This window comes from Centroberyx affinis, unplaced genomic scaffold (assembly GCF_046629955.1).
Source record: "Centroberyx affinis isolate AG114_WGS23_722 - 3 ecotype Tasmania unplaced genomic scaffold, CSIRO-AGI_Caff_v1 ptg001094l_1, whole genome shotgun sequence".
Lineage (NCBI taxonomy): Eukaryota > Metazoa > Chordata > Actinopteri > Beryciformes > Berycidae > Centroberyx > Centroberyx affinis.
Genome location: NW_027279639.1, coordinates 64,471 through 80,967, shown reverse-complemented (window position 1 = coordinate 80,967; position 16,497 = coordinate 64,471). Strand labels below are relative to the sequence as shown.

Genomic DNA, 16,497 nt, shown 5'->3' with positions numbered 1-16,497 from the left:
TTATAGGTTCATTTATTTGTTGATGATGTCTGTTAGCTGTTTGAAGTTAGCGAATGTTAACTTTTCTCCACTAGGCTGGTAGGCTAGACTAGTTTACAGCATTTAAGGGGCTATATTAAGTTAAAGGTACCCGTTTGCTGATGCTTACCAGCTAGGTTTGCTAATATGCTAACGTTGACTAGAAGAGCTGGAGAGAGAAGTAGTCTGTGATAAAGCTAGGTTAGCCTCGTCGCTAACAGCAGCTTTCAGTTGTGTTTTGAGTTAGCTAACTCATCTGCACAGTTCTCAAGCAAATGTGACACTTGATGCCCAGACTTGTGTTGTCACCATAGCAACTAACCCTAAAAATTCCATAATCACCATTTTATGCTGTACTAGCGAAATGACCATGACAAACAGTGGAAGGGCCTTTCCATCCATTCAAGTTCTATGTCTCAATATGATGTTTATTACACCCAGAAATAAGGGGCAGAGTGAGAGCTCTGTCTTTTTTCCTGCTCTCTGCCTATAGCCACCCAGCTTGTGACTGGATCAACTCAATGCAGGCAAATACCTTATATACTACTCCTGGCGCGTGATGCTCTACAGTGAAAGCGAATGCCACATTTCCCACAAAGCGTCTGGAATTCTGTCACATGAAATGGACTCAGGGGGCAGAACAACTGTGAACTGTCATCACTTCTTTTATTTACAAAAAACACAAAAAAAGCATGGCTACAATGAAAAAATAACCGAAACGTAATATCATACGGTCAAAGAAATGGAGGAAACACATGTCACTGTTCTCACATGACGTGGATTCATAGTTAAAATGAAGACAAAAAGACGTGTTTACTGTCGCTGGTCTGGCAGATGATCGGTGTTGCGGTCTGCATCCTCTGGGGTTAAAATCTGAGTACTGTACTTCCTCTTCCATTTCCTCTTGCGGCTCGGTCTCTCGCGCTGCTTCCTCTTTGCGTCTGCGCTGCTGCTGCTCTAGAACTTGAACTCTTTGTATTTCTTGGCGCCGCCTCGCGTGTCCTGCGGCTGGGCCTTCCTCTTCTTTTGCTACACAGACAGAGAGAGGAGGAAGCGGGGAGAGAGGGAGGAGGGGAGGGGAGGGGAAACGTGATGTGAAAGTGGGACAGAAGAGAGAGGCGAAGGCAGCAGAGGAACGAGAAAAGGAAAAGTCCATAGGTGAGAGAGAAGAAGACAGGGGAGGAGAAGAGACAGAGATGGAGAGAGGCTATTATGATTCAAATGTCATCGCAAGGGGAAAACATAAATTACATCAGACTGCAATGTGTGCCACCAAACCGTTTTCCTTTAGGATGAAAATAAGCACTTAGAGTTATATATTTATCCTGTAGAGCTTAACAATTACTCAAACAAAAAGAAAAATGGAATATGAACTAATGCAGTTTCCAAACCGCAGAGGCTGCAATTAATTGCTTAAAAGAGAGAGGGGCGTCCAAAACGAGGTGTTTTAGAGCTGCAGGCAATCTTTGGTCCATGAATCAAAACCTTTCATCATACTCAAACTCAGTAAATCCTGCACACTGACATCTATTTTTTTTGTCAACGAAATCACTTTTTTAAACGATTTTAAAGTTCTAAAAAATGTATGACAAGAAAAACTTTTTTTGTCAATATCGTTCAGCCTGATTATCCCGGTGTATCTCAAATATGACCAACCTCTCTGTGCTTAATGACTGCAGCAGGACTTGTGTTATTGAGTTTGAAGGAGGACGAGGAGGGGGAGAGGGTGGGGGTGGCGGGGGGCTGACAGTGCTTATCTCTCTGCCAGACTGATAAGGAGGAAGGCAAGGACGGGAGTTGACTGCCAGTTGCACCCTGCTAACTCTGCTGCAGTCGAGTTTAAACACAGATATCACCGCAGAACGACCACAGCATGAATTCTTTGTAAACTAACATGGGCTGGGAAAAGAGCTCTGAATAATAAACAGGAGCATCTAATAACACACATACTGTATAATGCTTAATAAGAGCGACCACAAGCACAACTAAAACTCCCACTACTACTATCACTACTACCATTGGCTGCCTAAAATATTATGACATGGCATGACAATTGGCTGTTAATGAGCGTGTTATAAACGTGTTTCAGACTCTGTTTTCAACTCTCCTTCCTAAAAGTACACAGAGCATCTTTCGAGTGGTAATCCATTTTTTTGTGACATCTTTGTTGCTCAGCGGGGGTTTAGAGCAGCAAATATAAAAGCGTTCATGAACTGGTTATAGTTTGAATCACTATAGTGTTAGATCTACCAGCGATGGAGAGTATAGCAGAACGGAAATGTATTGATATGAAACTCTGACAGACGATTTCTCTGAGCGGGGATTAGACTTGGGTCGGGCGTCTCCGTACCTTCTGTTTGGCGGCGTGCTCGGCCACCATGTCGCTGAAGTCCTCCTTCTCCACCTGGGCCTGCTGCTCCCTGACGTGCTCCTCGTACTTCTGGGTCATGGCCATGGGGTCGAGCTCCAGCTCCTCGGGGGCCAGAGCCACCTCCACGCCCTGCGACTCCTGCCCGCCGCCCGCCTTGCGGCCCGCCATGGCCTGGGAGGAAAAAACAGAAGAGAGGAGGGGGTTTAAGGTACGGCTACAGGCAGAACCGCCTGCACAACCTGAAACCCGTTTATCTTCTAACAGTGATGCAGCATCGCGGCAAGAAAATAAACCACCGTTTGAGGAAAAAAATTACAGAACAATTTATCCTTTAAAAGCAAAAACATGTAGTCATAATGTTTTAAATCAATATCTTTTAGTATCTGAAGCGTAACACTTTCAGCACTGTGAACTTCACTTGACCTAAACAGGGAGAGTCATGAGAATACGCCCACGATGCCCATTTTAACATCACTACTAATTCAGTTATTTAGTATGTGGATCAGGTATTCTATGGCCATGCTTGGGCTGAATTAGTAACCTATGTAAGTGTATGAAATGCATTTGCACACTTGTACATGCATGCCCGCATTAAGGCATCAGTGTTGGAATATTTGGAATGTTTTCCATTGAAACTTGCATAAGACCATGCATTCCATGGGGACACGTAGACACAAATGTATGTGTAAACGCACCTGACCACACACACACACACACACACACACAAGCGAGCACAGTATGGCCTTACCCCTGACATTTCGTAGATGTGTGTGGAGGCCATCATGGCCGCCCCTACGGAGCCAGTTCGTCTCTCTGGGAGCACAGTGTACAGCTGGGGCGTCTCGTTCCTACACACACACACACACACACACACACACACACAACAAAGTGGTCAAACAAACAAAGCACACCTGCGTTGTAATAGCTGATATTAGTCAGGGCATGAAGCCAACTTTTCTATCCAAAATGACTGGACATTTTCCCCGTTTTGGGTCAGCCAACTAGGCTTTTAGAACAGAACAGGACCTCCAAAAGCTGGCTGGTCACCGACTGAAGTGGCTGGCTGCTGGTTTACTTCCAACCTTGCCATTAGTGGTAGACTGATACAGGGATGTCACGGTGACCGCTGTTCCAGGTGGGGTAAGTGTTTTATTATTTAAGGCAAAGTATTTCTGTGTTTTATGTGTGTAATAACTTTTGAGTGATAAGCTTAAGCCTTCTTGTCTCATACATATGTTCATTTTCAGTGCTTCCCTGTGTTTTGGATGTCAAAATAAACCAAAAAGGCCAATTGCAAGAGTCATACTGCCCCCTAGTGACTACAGCCGGTAATGCAGGTATGAACGGTGGTAAGAAGGCAAGCAAGAACCATCGTGACATCCCTAGATTGATACTGGCCCTTAAAGATTATGGTGATGGTAAAGGCCACAGACTGGGGTGGAAAACTACCAAAAAAAATGCAAAAGTTACATGTTGGTGAATTTTGAAATCAACCAGCTTCTTCAGCCTGTGGGCAAAACAATTAGTTTCTTACCCTGCCAGATATCAAGAAACAAATACTGTAATTATATTTGTTGATGCCAGAATGATCTTTTATCTGCTGAATACATGACAAATGCTATTTGTTTAGATGAACACTTTCAAAGTCATAAAAACATAAGCGCATTATGTTTTTATGACTTTGTAAGTGTTCATCTAATCAAAGGCTTTTTTTCAATTTTTTTTTCAATTTTTGTATGGGAAAAAGCAAGTATTGTGCAAGTATTGGTGAGTACACAAATTGTACTACTTGCACTTGTTCAGCAAAAATTGTGTCTGTTCTCTGAGATACATTATTAATATTTTCAGCTGTATTTTCTATTACTGATATACAGTACTGCATTAGTTTATCAATCTCAAATTGCTGCCGGAGAACATGGGAAATCAAAACAACAAAATAGTCAAAATAGTTCAGCCAGTATAGACGGACACTCACCCATCCATGGCCTCCTCGATCTTCTTCTTCCTCAGCTCAATCAGCTCTGGGGTCTCCATGCCGGCGGGCACCGACGAGAAGCCTCCTGGGGTGATCAGCCCACTGGAACACACACACACACACACAAGTTAAACAACTCATCAACTGGGCCAACTTATCCAGTCTAAATGCTAATTAGAACGGGTGCTTTAATCCCCAAGTTCAAAGGCCAATTGATCTTATAATTACATGGCAAATTATGATAATGGCTGTTTATTTCAAGACAGTGTCAACAGTGTGTGTGTGTGTGTGTGTGTGTCTCTGCATTTATGAGAGTTTAACTGAATGCCAAAATGACGTTCACCCTCACAGCTTGTTTAATTAGTTTAATTAGGAGTTAGTAGCATAGTTGTTTGCCACAGAAGTTTGATTCAAGATTTCATTCCCTCTGAAGCTGTACGTACATAAAGGGTTTGTTTTCAAAATACTATATATCCATTTTGGATCAATTTTGTCATGTGATGTTCCTTGATCAAATAAAAAAAAATGATTACAATGTAATTATTTTATAAGTTATAGTCAAGATAGATAATAACTGAAACAGCTGGTGGGCATTTTAATAGAGACCCAAAAGTGTCCCCGTGTCTCTTCTTGGAACGAAATTCTTCAAGATGTATGCACTACTATATTGTGATTTCTTAAAAACAAAGTGTCAACCATTATTTGAATGTCAAGTACCTGTCTGCTGGCGTGAAGAATCCGGTTTCGTCCGGTTTCTCCTCGTCGCTCTCCTCCTCCTCCTCTTCCTCTGACGACTCCTCGTCTGAAGGCTCCAGCTCTCCCCAGGGTGTGTGGTCCACCTCCTCCTCCTCCGCCTTGGCCTGGACCGACGGACAGACACAAACATTTGTCTAATAAGAACAATCAGGCTGTCTGCAAGTTTCATCAAGTCCAATTTAAGATGTTTTTAAGACCTTTTTAATGTCAGAATGAAATGTAAGACCACATGAAAACTGAAGGTGAAAATGAAAACACTTGTAGACTAACAGGACATAGATTGGGCACAATGTGTCATGTATGCAAAATCACATTTTAAGTAATCAAATTAATATTCAACCCACTGAACCGAATGGTGTGATGTAAAAAAACCCCCTGAAATTTCCAAATACTATTCCTTAAACTGTTTCATACCTCATTTTTTTTTAGGGCTTTGAAATAAAATCTATTTGTTATCATCAGTTCAGAGAGCAGAATTGTGTGTCACAATATCCCCAAATCACCATTTCATCACCATATGATTCCACTGACAGACAACAAACGATAATATTGAATTATCGCCCGGCCCTACAGGAAGGTTGTTCAAATTTTTGATAATTAATTTCCAGGACTGGAGAACACAACTTTTAAATTCCATGACCTTTCTAAGTTTTTCGTGGCTGTAAGAACCCTGGACTGAGGTGTGTGTGTGTGTGTGTGTGTGTGTGTGTGTGTTTGCGTGTGTGTGAGAGACTGTGTGTGTCTTGTGACCTGGAAATCTCCGGCATTGGTCCCGAACACGTCGCCGTACAGAGGTTTTCCCATCTCATCTACTGGCGGCTTCCCCCAGCCTCCGGCGTGGTAACCGAATGTACAGCTCTGATGGACAGAGGAAGAAGAAAGGAGGAGGGAAGGATTAAAAAGAGAGGGGCGGGAAGAAGAGAGGGAATATTGAACAGCATCTATCAATAAGATCTGAAGTAATAATCCCTTGTGCTGTTGAATCAGGACACATACAAATAAAAATACATACAAATCTAAATACCACAATTCCTACTTTTCCATAACAATATAGATAGAAGTATAGGTAAAGAAATAAGAAACAGTATCTGTATTAGTGGTAGATGGTGCAGGTGCCTCACCTCTGGGATGGGGGAGTTGAGTCCGGGGATCTTGAGGTTGGGGTAGGAGGGAGGCGGGCCGTACCTCTGCATGGCTATCAACCAGGGAGGAGGCACTTTGTGGGAGTTCTGGGGAAGAAGAGAGGAGGAGAACAGATGTTATTAAATAAGAAAAAGGGCGGGGCATAAGATCATTGAACCACAGTTTTTCATAGCAGTAGCGACTGTTCCACACCCGTCCTTGTTTTGATTCTCATACGGGTTGCAAAGCTAAAACAATTCTTATTTGGATGCTTTATGATACACAGGGCCTATCCAAGATGCAGTCAGTCTATACTTTTGTGTTTTTGAGAGAAACTACGCTTAATTCCAATGTTTTGCTCATTTCGCATTGTCATGTTCTTGCTGTGGTTGCCCACTTCTGCTCAATAAATGAAAGGAATCCTGAACCATCTACCTCAGAAATCTGAAAAGGGAGAACATTTTACTCTTGCACTTATTGTAAGTCACTCGTCAGATGTAAATAATGGTGAAAGAGGCACTTACGGGTCCGACGGGCATGCCCAGAGCGATACGCAGCTCATCAGACAGATCGCCTGGCTTCTTCTCTTTCAGACGAGTCTCAAACTCTTTACCCTGGAGAGAGAGACACACATAACATGTCACTTTTTTCTTTTTTATCCAAAGCAGCTTGCAGTACTGTGACTGTATGCATATCTAGCGTGGGATGATCCCAGTGTGATGTAAAAGACACGCTATGCAAGGATGGTGTTTACAAAGTTGAGACATCGCAGCAGCTTCAACAGAGAAGATAATAATACCCAACGACAAGAAATGGACAGCCAGAAAGAGCTGCAATAAACTTGAAGAGCTTACTTTAATGTGAAGCCAATATTCACAAGATATTACACTGAAAGGGGAATTGCACTGTGTGTGATATGGTTATTCTCGGGGGTGCAGTACCTCGTAATAAAGGTCTCCGTGGATGGTGAGTTTGGGTTTCATCTGCCATTTGAAGAAGGCGTCGTGGAGCTTCTGGTAGTCTATGTCGATCTTGCCCATCTTGGGACGGACCTTCTCCCTCATTTTGGTCTTCATGGTTTTGGCGTCCTCCTGTAGATGGAAAGTGATAAAGCCATGTCTGTATCGCATCATTGTACAGAAATCATCACTATTTACACTACCAGTCAAAGGTTTGGACACACCTGACAGAATGTACTATGTTTTTCATTCTCTTAAAGCCATTCTGATCTAAAGGCTTATGCTTTAATGCTTGAAATTTGTTTCTTAGACAAATATAAATAGTGAAGTTGATGCCTGTGTATGAATTTCTTTCCAAAGCCTTTGCCTTACCATAAAGGCAAAGGGCAGCTACTTTAAAGAATCTAAAATATAAGATAGTTTTGATTTGTTTAACACTTTTTTGGTCGCTGGATAATTACTGTTACTTCAGAGATGTGATTAAGATAAAATTAAAGTTGAAAAAGTTGGAGGTGGGGCTGAAAATCTTGTCCATTTGACCCATCCAAGCTTCACTCCAGCCACCCACCTTCTCCTGCAGGGCCTCCCTCATCTCCTGGATGCCGGTCCTCTTGATGAACTCGGGCAGCTCGAAGGGCGGCTTCTCTATGCCCCTCTTGCCCTGCAGGTACTTCCTCTTGAAGCACCAGTGGCGCGGCACCGGCACCGTGTTCCTGGTGGCCTTGAGGTGGACCAGCAGCTTGGGCTCCTGGGCCGTCACGTCGTGCATCTCCACCACGTCTGGGCGAGCCACCAGCTGGAGACCAGGGGAAGGAAGAGAGGTTAGATGAAAGGTGGTTGTCCTAATTTTTTTCCCCCTTCTCGAGGACAGGGTATTGAAAAACACAATAATTTTGCTATTTTACTGTGATCCTGATCTTGATTTGACAAACAAACTTATTTCACAGCACACTTAGTGTTGTATATCAATTTCTTGACTGTTTTTTAACTACAACTAGCATTCAAAGCTATATGAAATGTCTCAATATGGTACAATTATTGCTTGTGGAAATGGTATAAGTTTCTAATTGTGCAGCCCTGATTGAAAGGCAGGTAAAAACCTACTTAAGAGTAGAAGGTAGGTGGGATTTACCCCATCAGGACTATTGTCAGGTAAGTTGTCAATCTCAGTTAAGTGCACCAAATTTGATTTTCAAATACTTTTCTGTTAGGGCTGGGCAATAATTCAATATTATCGTTTATCGTCTTTCAGTGGAATCATATCGTGATGATATAAAGATATTTTAATATCGTGACACACATTTCTGCTGTCTAAATTGATGATGACAAGCAAATTTTATTTAAAAAGCTCATAAAATGAGGTATGGTAGGAATATTATTTGAATATTTCTGTTTTGTTTGACATCACCATTCAGTTCAATGAGATGAACATTAATTTGATTATTTAACATGATTTTGCATACATGAACCATATCGTGATATATATTGATATCGAGAAAAATCCTTATGATTATCGTGATATTGATTTCAACCATATCACCCAGCCCTATTTTCTGTAATTGGCTTTCTGGCAGCTGTCCTATGTGGACAATCACTTTCAGCAACCAAGCAGGCAAAATCAAACCATAAAAAAGTATCTGAAAAGACTATTTGACCCAAGTCTTCCAACCTTCCTGTCTCCAGAACCATTTTATAACCATTTATTTTTATTTTATATATATATATATTTGGAGACTTTTGGGTTTTAATCTTTTCATGAGCTACAGTTTAAAGAAACACTGACCTACACTGAGAGAGCAGTAATCGAAGTGAGAAGTGCCAATACTATGAGCCGCAGGTCAGTGGAAAGTGGTTGTGTACCTGTTTGAGTTCAGCCACAGTCAGCCTGTTCATCCTCCTAAGCTTCTTCTTGGACAGTTTGGGCACGTCTGGTCTGATGTCCTGTACAGGGAGAACATTGAAAATGTCTAATTTGAATACACTAAATCAAATCATAGTTTATACTGAATTCAAATGTTGCTTAGGTTTGATATGGTTTAAGGACATTTAAGGACAAAATGTATCATCTCAAGCACACACACACACACTGGAAAATACACTCAGGCAGGCATACACACTTTGAAGCAAAACAGGATTTTGTTCCTTCTTATATTTGTTTTTTTTCCTAACAGATGAAGGATTCAAACCTCATCGCTGTCATCACTGTCTTTCTTCTCCTCCTCAAATCCTTTCTTCTTCAGTATGGCCGTCTCTGGTTTCTCTGCTTTCTCGGGCTCCTTCTCCTTCTCTTTCTTCACATCGTCAGTCAGCTAGGAGAGTGGGGGAAAACAAAAGTTGCATTAAAAAAAATTGGTTTACCCAGAGGCAAAGGTGCATGATGGTCCTCTCCTCGCAGACATGAATTGCTGTTGAGAACCGTGTATTCCCACTTTAAGAGCGAAACCAAAGCACCAAGCAAACAAATACAAAAAAACACTCATAAGCAGCAAAAAATTGCGGGACTTAGTTTTCACCTACAGCAGCCTGAGAGAGGGAATTATAAGAATACTGACTCATACTGAGGAACAGTCTGGAGCAGGTGGTGAGTCTCACCTTGAACGCCTCAAAGATCCTCTTGAAGAAGATGAAGTTGGGGTCGTAGATCTCCGGCTCCTCCGTGACGTACTCGATCTCCACCTCCGGCTCCTTCTCCTTCTCGCCGCCCTCCTTCTTCTGCTGCTCCGCCTGCTCCCTCTTCTCCTGGGCGCGCTTCTTCTTGTTCTTCTTCTTGCGGTTCCTGCGCTTGCGGTTTTTCTGAAGGGAGGATGGGCAAGAAGAAGACCAAAAACCACTTTTACAAAACTTGAAAACTCTCCTTTCCCAGTTTATTAAAGTATATTCACCGTTCATGCGATCAGGACAATAAAAAAAGCAGGGGAGTGGAGAGTATGAAAATGTTACAAATAGCCTAAAATTTGAGTCACATGTAAAAAAATGAAATAAGATTTAAAGGCTGAAATAAAAAGGAAACCTGAAAAATCACATCCCCAAAAAGCCTGTAAACAGTGAATTTGCCTCTGGATTTCAGGTGTCAATAAGAAGTAGATTTGAGGGAATGACTTACATCCTTCTTGGATATCTGGCCGTCTTCGTCATCTGTCTCAGACATGACAGGAGCAGAGGAGCCGGTCATATCCATCTCTGCTCCCTCGTCCTCGTCCTCTTCCTCCTCCTCTACTGACAGAAACAGAAGCCAAAGGAAACAGACACATCACATTAAAAAACGGGTAGAGAGCGGTTAGCACATCCCCTTTTTTTTTGCATATGTGGCTATTGTTATACTTGTCAATTTGATCTGATTCTTAACATCGGATTTTATGAGATCCCACCGTCTGAAAACGCTCTCATGTGACTGTACCAACTTGCATGCTGTATGGAACAGCGTTAACTGACACCGTATCATGAAATAGGTCTGGTATACTAGCTTCAAACTCCATTTACTGCCATTTAGTGAACGTTTTTATCCATTCATGGTGGCATTACCATGAGTGCATACCTTTAGTTTTTAAATTACTGGTCCCAGTGGCAGTCAAACCCCAGAGCTCCATTGATGGGAGATAACTGTGCAGTGCCACCAAAGCTTTTCTAGGTTAAAACTGTCTGGTCTTGTTTCACACTCTATTTATTCCTTTCTCAGCCAGGAAAGATGTGACTGACAACTGCACTAACCTGTGGGGTCAGTGAGCTGCTCCTGTCTGATCTCCTTCAGCTGGAGGATCTTCTCCAAAGCCTGAGGGATCTTCGGCCCGGTGACGCTCGTCTCCTCGCCCTGCCAGACCTGGGATCAAGACACAAAGATGTAAACAGAAACACAAACAGCAGGGAGTAATCTCCCACAGGGAACGAATGGGATGTGTATATCCCCAAACTGAAAAGTCATATTCCGACACAAAGAACACAAGTTAAAAAAAAAAAATCATAAATCAAAAATCAGATATCACATAAAGATATTAAGCTGGATCTGTGTGTTGCTATTCTCGAAAATGTGGATGAGCTGCATAATTTTAATGTATATCAAAAGGAAATTATCCTGTTGGCTATGACAGCAGCTAAAAAGTGCATTTTGGTGATGGAATGGAGAGGTGGAAAGAACTGCTGTCTTATTTACACATATAAACACACAAAGGAAAAAATCCAGTCTGGATTAATGGAGCGTACCTCTCTGTTGTCCTCTCCTGGAGGCGGGGGCACCCTCTGCCTCTGGCTGGGCATCATGCTTACACCAGGAGGCAGCGGCCCGCGTGGATCCAAACCTACAAACAGGCAGTTCACAGGTGTTACTAGGTTGTTGGCTTCTGGTCAAGCTGCAATGCCGGAACATGTGATAGTTTACACCTAAAATGTGGAATATGAAGTTAGCCCTAACCTTAACCTAACTGGAGACCTCAAGCCTGACCCCAAAGTAGAGGTGAAACTACAATCATTTTTATAGTCATTGATTTCATGAAAATAAAGCATGTTTTTTACTTTGCAGCTTGGCCAAAGTGAATTTGTATATTTGTGTGTCAAAATATCCTGTACTAATTACAGTGATACACAGCAGAATTGCCATATTTTGTCAGACATCTAGGCTAATTTATTGCTATTCTCCATTTCCTGTTTCCATGCAAACATTTTACCATCATCATTTTTTCATCAAGAAAATACTGTACATCTATACTTTACTACAGCCAAGGAGATGTACTACGGGGACGAGGGAATCGTACAAGACTCCTACGTGACCAGCGTACCTCTCATGGCGTTGACAGGAGGCATGGGGGGCATCATGGGGGGCCTGGAGCTCGGGTCGGGCCCCCTGGGGCCCGGTCCCTGCTGCATCTTCGCCATCTCCTGCTGTCGCTCGTGTTCCAGCAGCACCGCAGCCTGAGACAGCAAGGGAGGGAGGAGAGAGGAATGAAATACATGGTAACAGAAAAAGAGGAGGAAATAAGGGTGGAGAAACAAGGACAAAAAGGGACGAAAAAGGACAGAGGAAGATAAGAATGACCTCAATGAATGAAGACAACCAGCTGACCAATATCATAATGGAAGTTGCGGCATATATGAAGGGTTTCTTGCTTTTTTTATTGTTCTCGTGTTATTTCAGTTGATCAGTATTTCAAAAATAGGTACATTTCCATTTTGTAAGCAAAATCTTTAGTTAGCTAATAGATTAAGAGATACTAAAGTCAAATTTACCATCAAGCCAACAACCATTTTATAAGAGAAGCCGTCACGTTTTTCAACCCTTGAAAATCTTTATGTGTTAATCTTGTATAGCTTAGTGAACATAACCAGTGGGTTATCATCATCCTCACCCTTTTCTGCTGCTCCAGAAGCTCCTGCTCCTTCATGTGCTCCTCCATGACACGGGAATCACCCTGCAACACACACAAACGATCAATGACTGAGCAATAATCTAACTTCAAAATGAACAAGGTGATGCAATATCAAAGGGACAAATTTGAACAAACAAAAACAGTACACTTTCATGAGCGGTAGAGTCAAATTTGATTCAATGTCTAAAATGTAACACAAAGTCATACACATTAAGAAAACTTAAAATCTGGTCAGGACTCACCACCCTCACCTGCTGCTTGGCCCTCTCCTCCTGCTGCATCATCAGGGCCGCTCTCTGCTGAGCCATCTTCAGCTGGTCGTCCTGCGACAGGCCGGGAGGGGGCAAGCCGGGGGGCTCCATGCCCATGTGCATGCCGGGTGGGGGGGGCCCTCCGGACATCATACTCATGGCCTGGAGCATGCCCATACCAGGGGGCATGGGCGGCATGGGCATGGGCGGCATGGGAGGGATGCCCGGCGGCAACTGGGGAGTAGGGAATACAGGAGACTGTGAGGTGAGAGGGAGGGCATGATGGGAAAAAACAATGCAGGGCTTCCTAACTATTTGCCATATTGAGGCTGTGAGGTTTAATTCCTGTGACTCCATCATTTATGAAGCATGAAATATGAGCACCCATCACAGCTGACTGATGTTTACTGTATAATAGTGCAAAAACAAAGTTGTATTCTTCAGTGGGACAGAAATAATGCTGCTGGTGAATGCCAACTGTGTATAACTAGGGCTGCACAATTAATTGTATATAATCAGATAACACAATTAATAGTTGTATTTACACATTTAAAAATTTTACCATTTCATTTCTTTACAATATCTGCTGCAGTTGTAAAGATACTGACATATAAGATACTGACATGAGATGCCAAAATTCCAGTGAACTAATTCTGTTCCCCAAATCATCAAGATTAAAAATTATGATCACAATATCTAGCAAAATAACTGGGATAATCATTTTAGCCATAATTGTACAGCCCAATGTATAACCATGGTTACACTGTATCCCCAGACACAGGGAAGAGCTGCTGCCAGGCTGCATGTCCAGCTAAAAACATGACATTTACAGCAGACTGTGACTGATAAAAGCGAGACTGGGCAGTCAGGCATGACGATGTGTTGTGATGTACCTGGGAGCCCATAGGTTTGTCATCATTAGGTTTGCTGAGCCGGATTCCAGTCTGCAAAGGGAAAACACGAAGATGAGTGAAAGCTCTGGTGCACAGGACAACTTTTCGGGCAACAACGCCCAAACAGTTGCCTCAGCATTGTTCCTTTAATTACAAAGTGAATGTAGCTGAGAGGTTAGACAAGCAGGTCAAATCCCAGCCGGGCCCTGGGTGGGGAAGTGAATGAGAAGCACTCGCCTCTTCTTTAACAACTGCTACTGAGGCACATTTGAGCAAGGCACTACTTAATCCCTGAAATCCCAGGTGTGAATTTGTGTAAATTTTCCCAGCATAAAAAACAAACACACAAAGACACATACAAAAACACTTGACATTGGTGAAACTAAGAGAACATTTACCTGCATCATGTATCCCTTCAGCCTGTCAATCAGCTCCTCTCTGGGACCTGGGGAAGGAAGAAAATTATAGTTAAACTATTTCTGTAGCAGGGAGGGAAATGTGATGAATCGCGAGGACATTAGTAGACACTCGTCAAGATAAAACGTTGAACTGAAGCTTCTATTACAATTAGCTGTGTATCTTAATCGCTATTTACCACACGATAACTTCATCAAAACCAAACAGACTAAGGTTAGAGGAGGGAACTCGGAGGAAGTTCCTAATCCAAGTCCCTGTTGAGAACGTTAACTTGCTAAATCAACTGACTAATTAGCTACCTGGCCAAGTGAAACGTGTTAATTTTGTTTTTTCTATGTGGCATTGCTTTAAAAAAATAAACTACTGGCAAAATAATACTCTTAAGTTTTATGTCAACACACAAGAGGCCTGAATCCTTGCCGCGGAAGTGTCTCATCTAGCTAGCTAGCATTAGCAGAAGGCTAGCTACCGTTAGCTAAACACAGCCCTTCTTGCAGGACAAACTGCGTCTTTCGCCGTCTTTTCTTACCCATCGTGGGCGCTCCCAGCTCCGCCAGCTTGCCTTGAAGCTCCGGGTGGCTCCATGTGTTCAAGGCCGCAATAGCAGCCCCTAAATCGGACGGGAGGGAATCGGTCCCCGGCGGTCCGTCGGATGCCATGTTGAGATTCTTTCAATGAACAACGACCATGGACAACGACAGAGACACGCGAGCAACGAGAACGGGACCGTTTGCGGATCAGTTGCATGATGGGAAACCGCATTCACCACTGGGAAATGAAGTTCGAAGGCGGAGCGTCGCAATTCTTAATTGCAGCCCCTAGGTGTCAGTATTTACCCTGAGTTACTGAACAGCCTTCTTATCTTGAGTTTATTATGGATTGGTGTAATAAAACGTGTTTATTTAATCTCTAGAAACATCTGGGTTTAGCAAAAACATCGATAGCCTTTACGAAAAAATAACAATCCTATATTTTTTTAGACTTATACTACACAAATCTCAAAGCACAACTTTAAAATACCATGCATAGGAATATAGTGATTTATCGTTAAGGCAGATTATGTTGCAGCACCTAAAATCAATCAACGACTGCCGAATGATAACCTACTGTGCAAATTAGGCCTAATTAACAGATAAGAAGAAACATGCTTTATCAAGTAGGAGATAGCCCACATAACAGGAGATACATAACGACTGCATGTAGAGACTTCCCTCTCACTGGAGTGTGTCTGGGGCTGGGTGGGCACTGCGCAGACGCATAGTGATTGGGGCACACACACACACACACACACACACACACACGATCAGGGCGTTTGTAAATTATAAGCGTTGGTAGAGAGCAGGGGAGGGGACGGAACTGAGCTCAACATGGAAGGGAGCAGAGAAAGTCAGGCAGCATATTGAATGTCAAAATAGCCGCTTTTGTCAAGGAAGTAGCCTACCAGCAAAGGTAAATATACAATTCCTTTTATCAGCATTGGTTTGCGTTAACTTCTCTGTATCGTGGTGCAAGAGCATATGCTTTATGAGATCCTGGTCTGAAGTTTTATGAGCAGAGCTTGAAGTTTGTGAGCTGCTGAACTGTGAACATTACAACCAATCATGCACAAAAAAAAACAAGACATCCTCGCATCCTAGAGTTTACACACAGTTTCAAATCCTTAAAATCTGCAACTGTTGCTCGGGAAATCTCTTAATTAGCCGCTTGAAATCTTTCCCACAACATAGCGGATACTATCGTTTTCTTTTTTTTGGTGGGAGTCGGGTGTGACGAAACGGGTCGGCCAGCTGTTCTTGTTGGTCAAATAGAGAAGTTGACGAGCTGCAGTTTGACAGCTGGACACGGTTTTTGTCTGCAGGCACCACACCTACCAGCACGACTACATGCTTATCTAGAAAAACCAGAGCGGTCTGTGCCCTTAATGCAAAAAAATGATTTCACATAGGCGTGTACTTCAGAATAGGCCTAGGCTATATGTTGCAAAAATATACACAACTGGACAAAAATGTAAATATGTATAAGTACACGTAGATGGCATTCATTAGGAATACATTTTGGAAGTATTTTCTTCTTATGCACCGCTGACAACATCCAAAGTATGTTTTAGCCATTCCAGATATATTAAGAATGAATGTAATCTACATGTACAACTACAATTTTTTGGCCGACTTTTGAATATTTGCAAGCATATTCAAAAGTATTTGTGATTTTTTTTTTATAATAAAAAGAAATCACTCCCCTTCAGTTTCACCTAGTGGTTAAAATGCGTGTCTAGTTTCCGAGTATATTTTCTCCACGGCTCGTTTGCCTCGTCAGAAAAAGGACAGACACTTTAGATATTTAATTACACTGTAAGCGGTGTTTGGTGTTTGGAACAT

General features: G+C 42.4%; 2 protein-coding genes across 4 annotated transcripts in view; one reads left to right on the top strand and one right to left on the bottom strand.

Moving 5' to 3' along the window:
• Positions 1-667: 667 nt before the first annotated feature.
• sf3b2 (splicing factor 3b, subunit 2) lies at positions 668-14,799 on the bottom strand. Of its 3 annotated transcripts, none has more exons than XM_071523517.1 (22): positions 14,649-14,799; positions 14,101-14,147; positions 13,703-13,753; positions 12,801-13,043; positions 12,538-12,600; positions 11,971-12,103; positions 11,399-11,493; positions 10,910-11,018; positions 10,305-10,417; positions 9,794-9,994; positions 9,388-9,510; positions 9,062-9,142; positions 7,770-7,997; positions 7,184-7,333; positions 6,767-6,856; positions 6,242-6,349; positions 5,871-5,978; positions 5,082-5,224; positions 4,365-4,466; positions 3,138-3,237; positions 2,369-2,560; positions 668-1,047 (listed from the first exon to the last, which is right to left on the bottom strand). In XM_071523517.1, exons 1-22 carry the CDS (start codon positions 14,776-14,778, stop codon positions 976-978), a joined length of 2,682 nt encoding a protein of 893 aa, XP_071379618.1. In that variant the 5' UTR covers positions 14,779-14,799; the 3' UTR covers positions 668-975. The 3 variants fall into 3 exon arrangements, with proteins under 3 accessions (XP_071379618.1, XP_071379619.1, XP_071379620.1); XM_071523518.1 differs by having other exon boundaries at positions 10,305-10,414; XM_071523519.1 differs by having other exon boundaries at positions 12,810-13,043.
• Positions 14,800-15,450: 651 nt separating this feature from the next.
• The window catches only part of capn1 (calpain 1), a 30,890-nt gene continuing 29,843 nt past the window's right edge, over positions 15,451-16,497 (top strand). The window contains exon 1 of the mRNA XM_071523550.1: positions 15,451-15,568. The gene's annotated coding sequence lies outside the window, so the exon portion shown is untranslated. The remainder of the gene's footprint in view (positions 15,569-16,497) is intronic.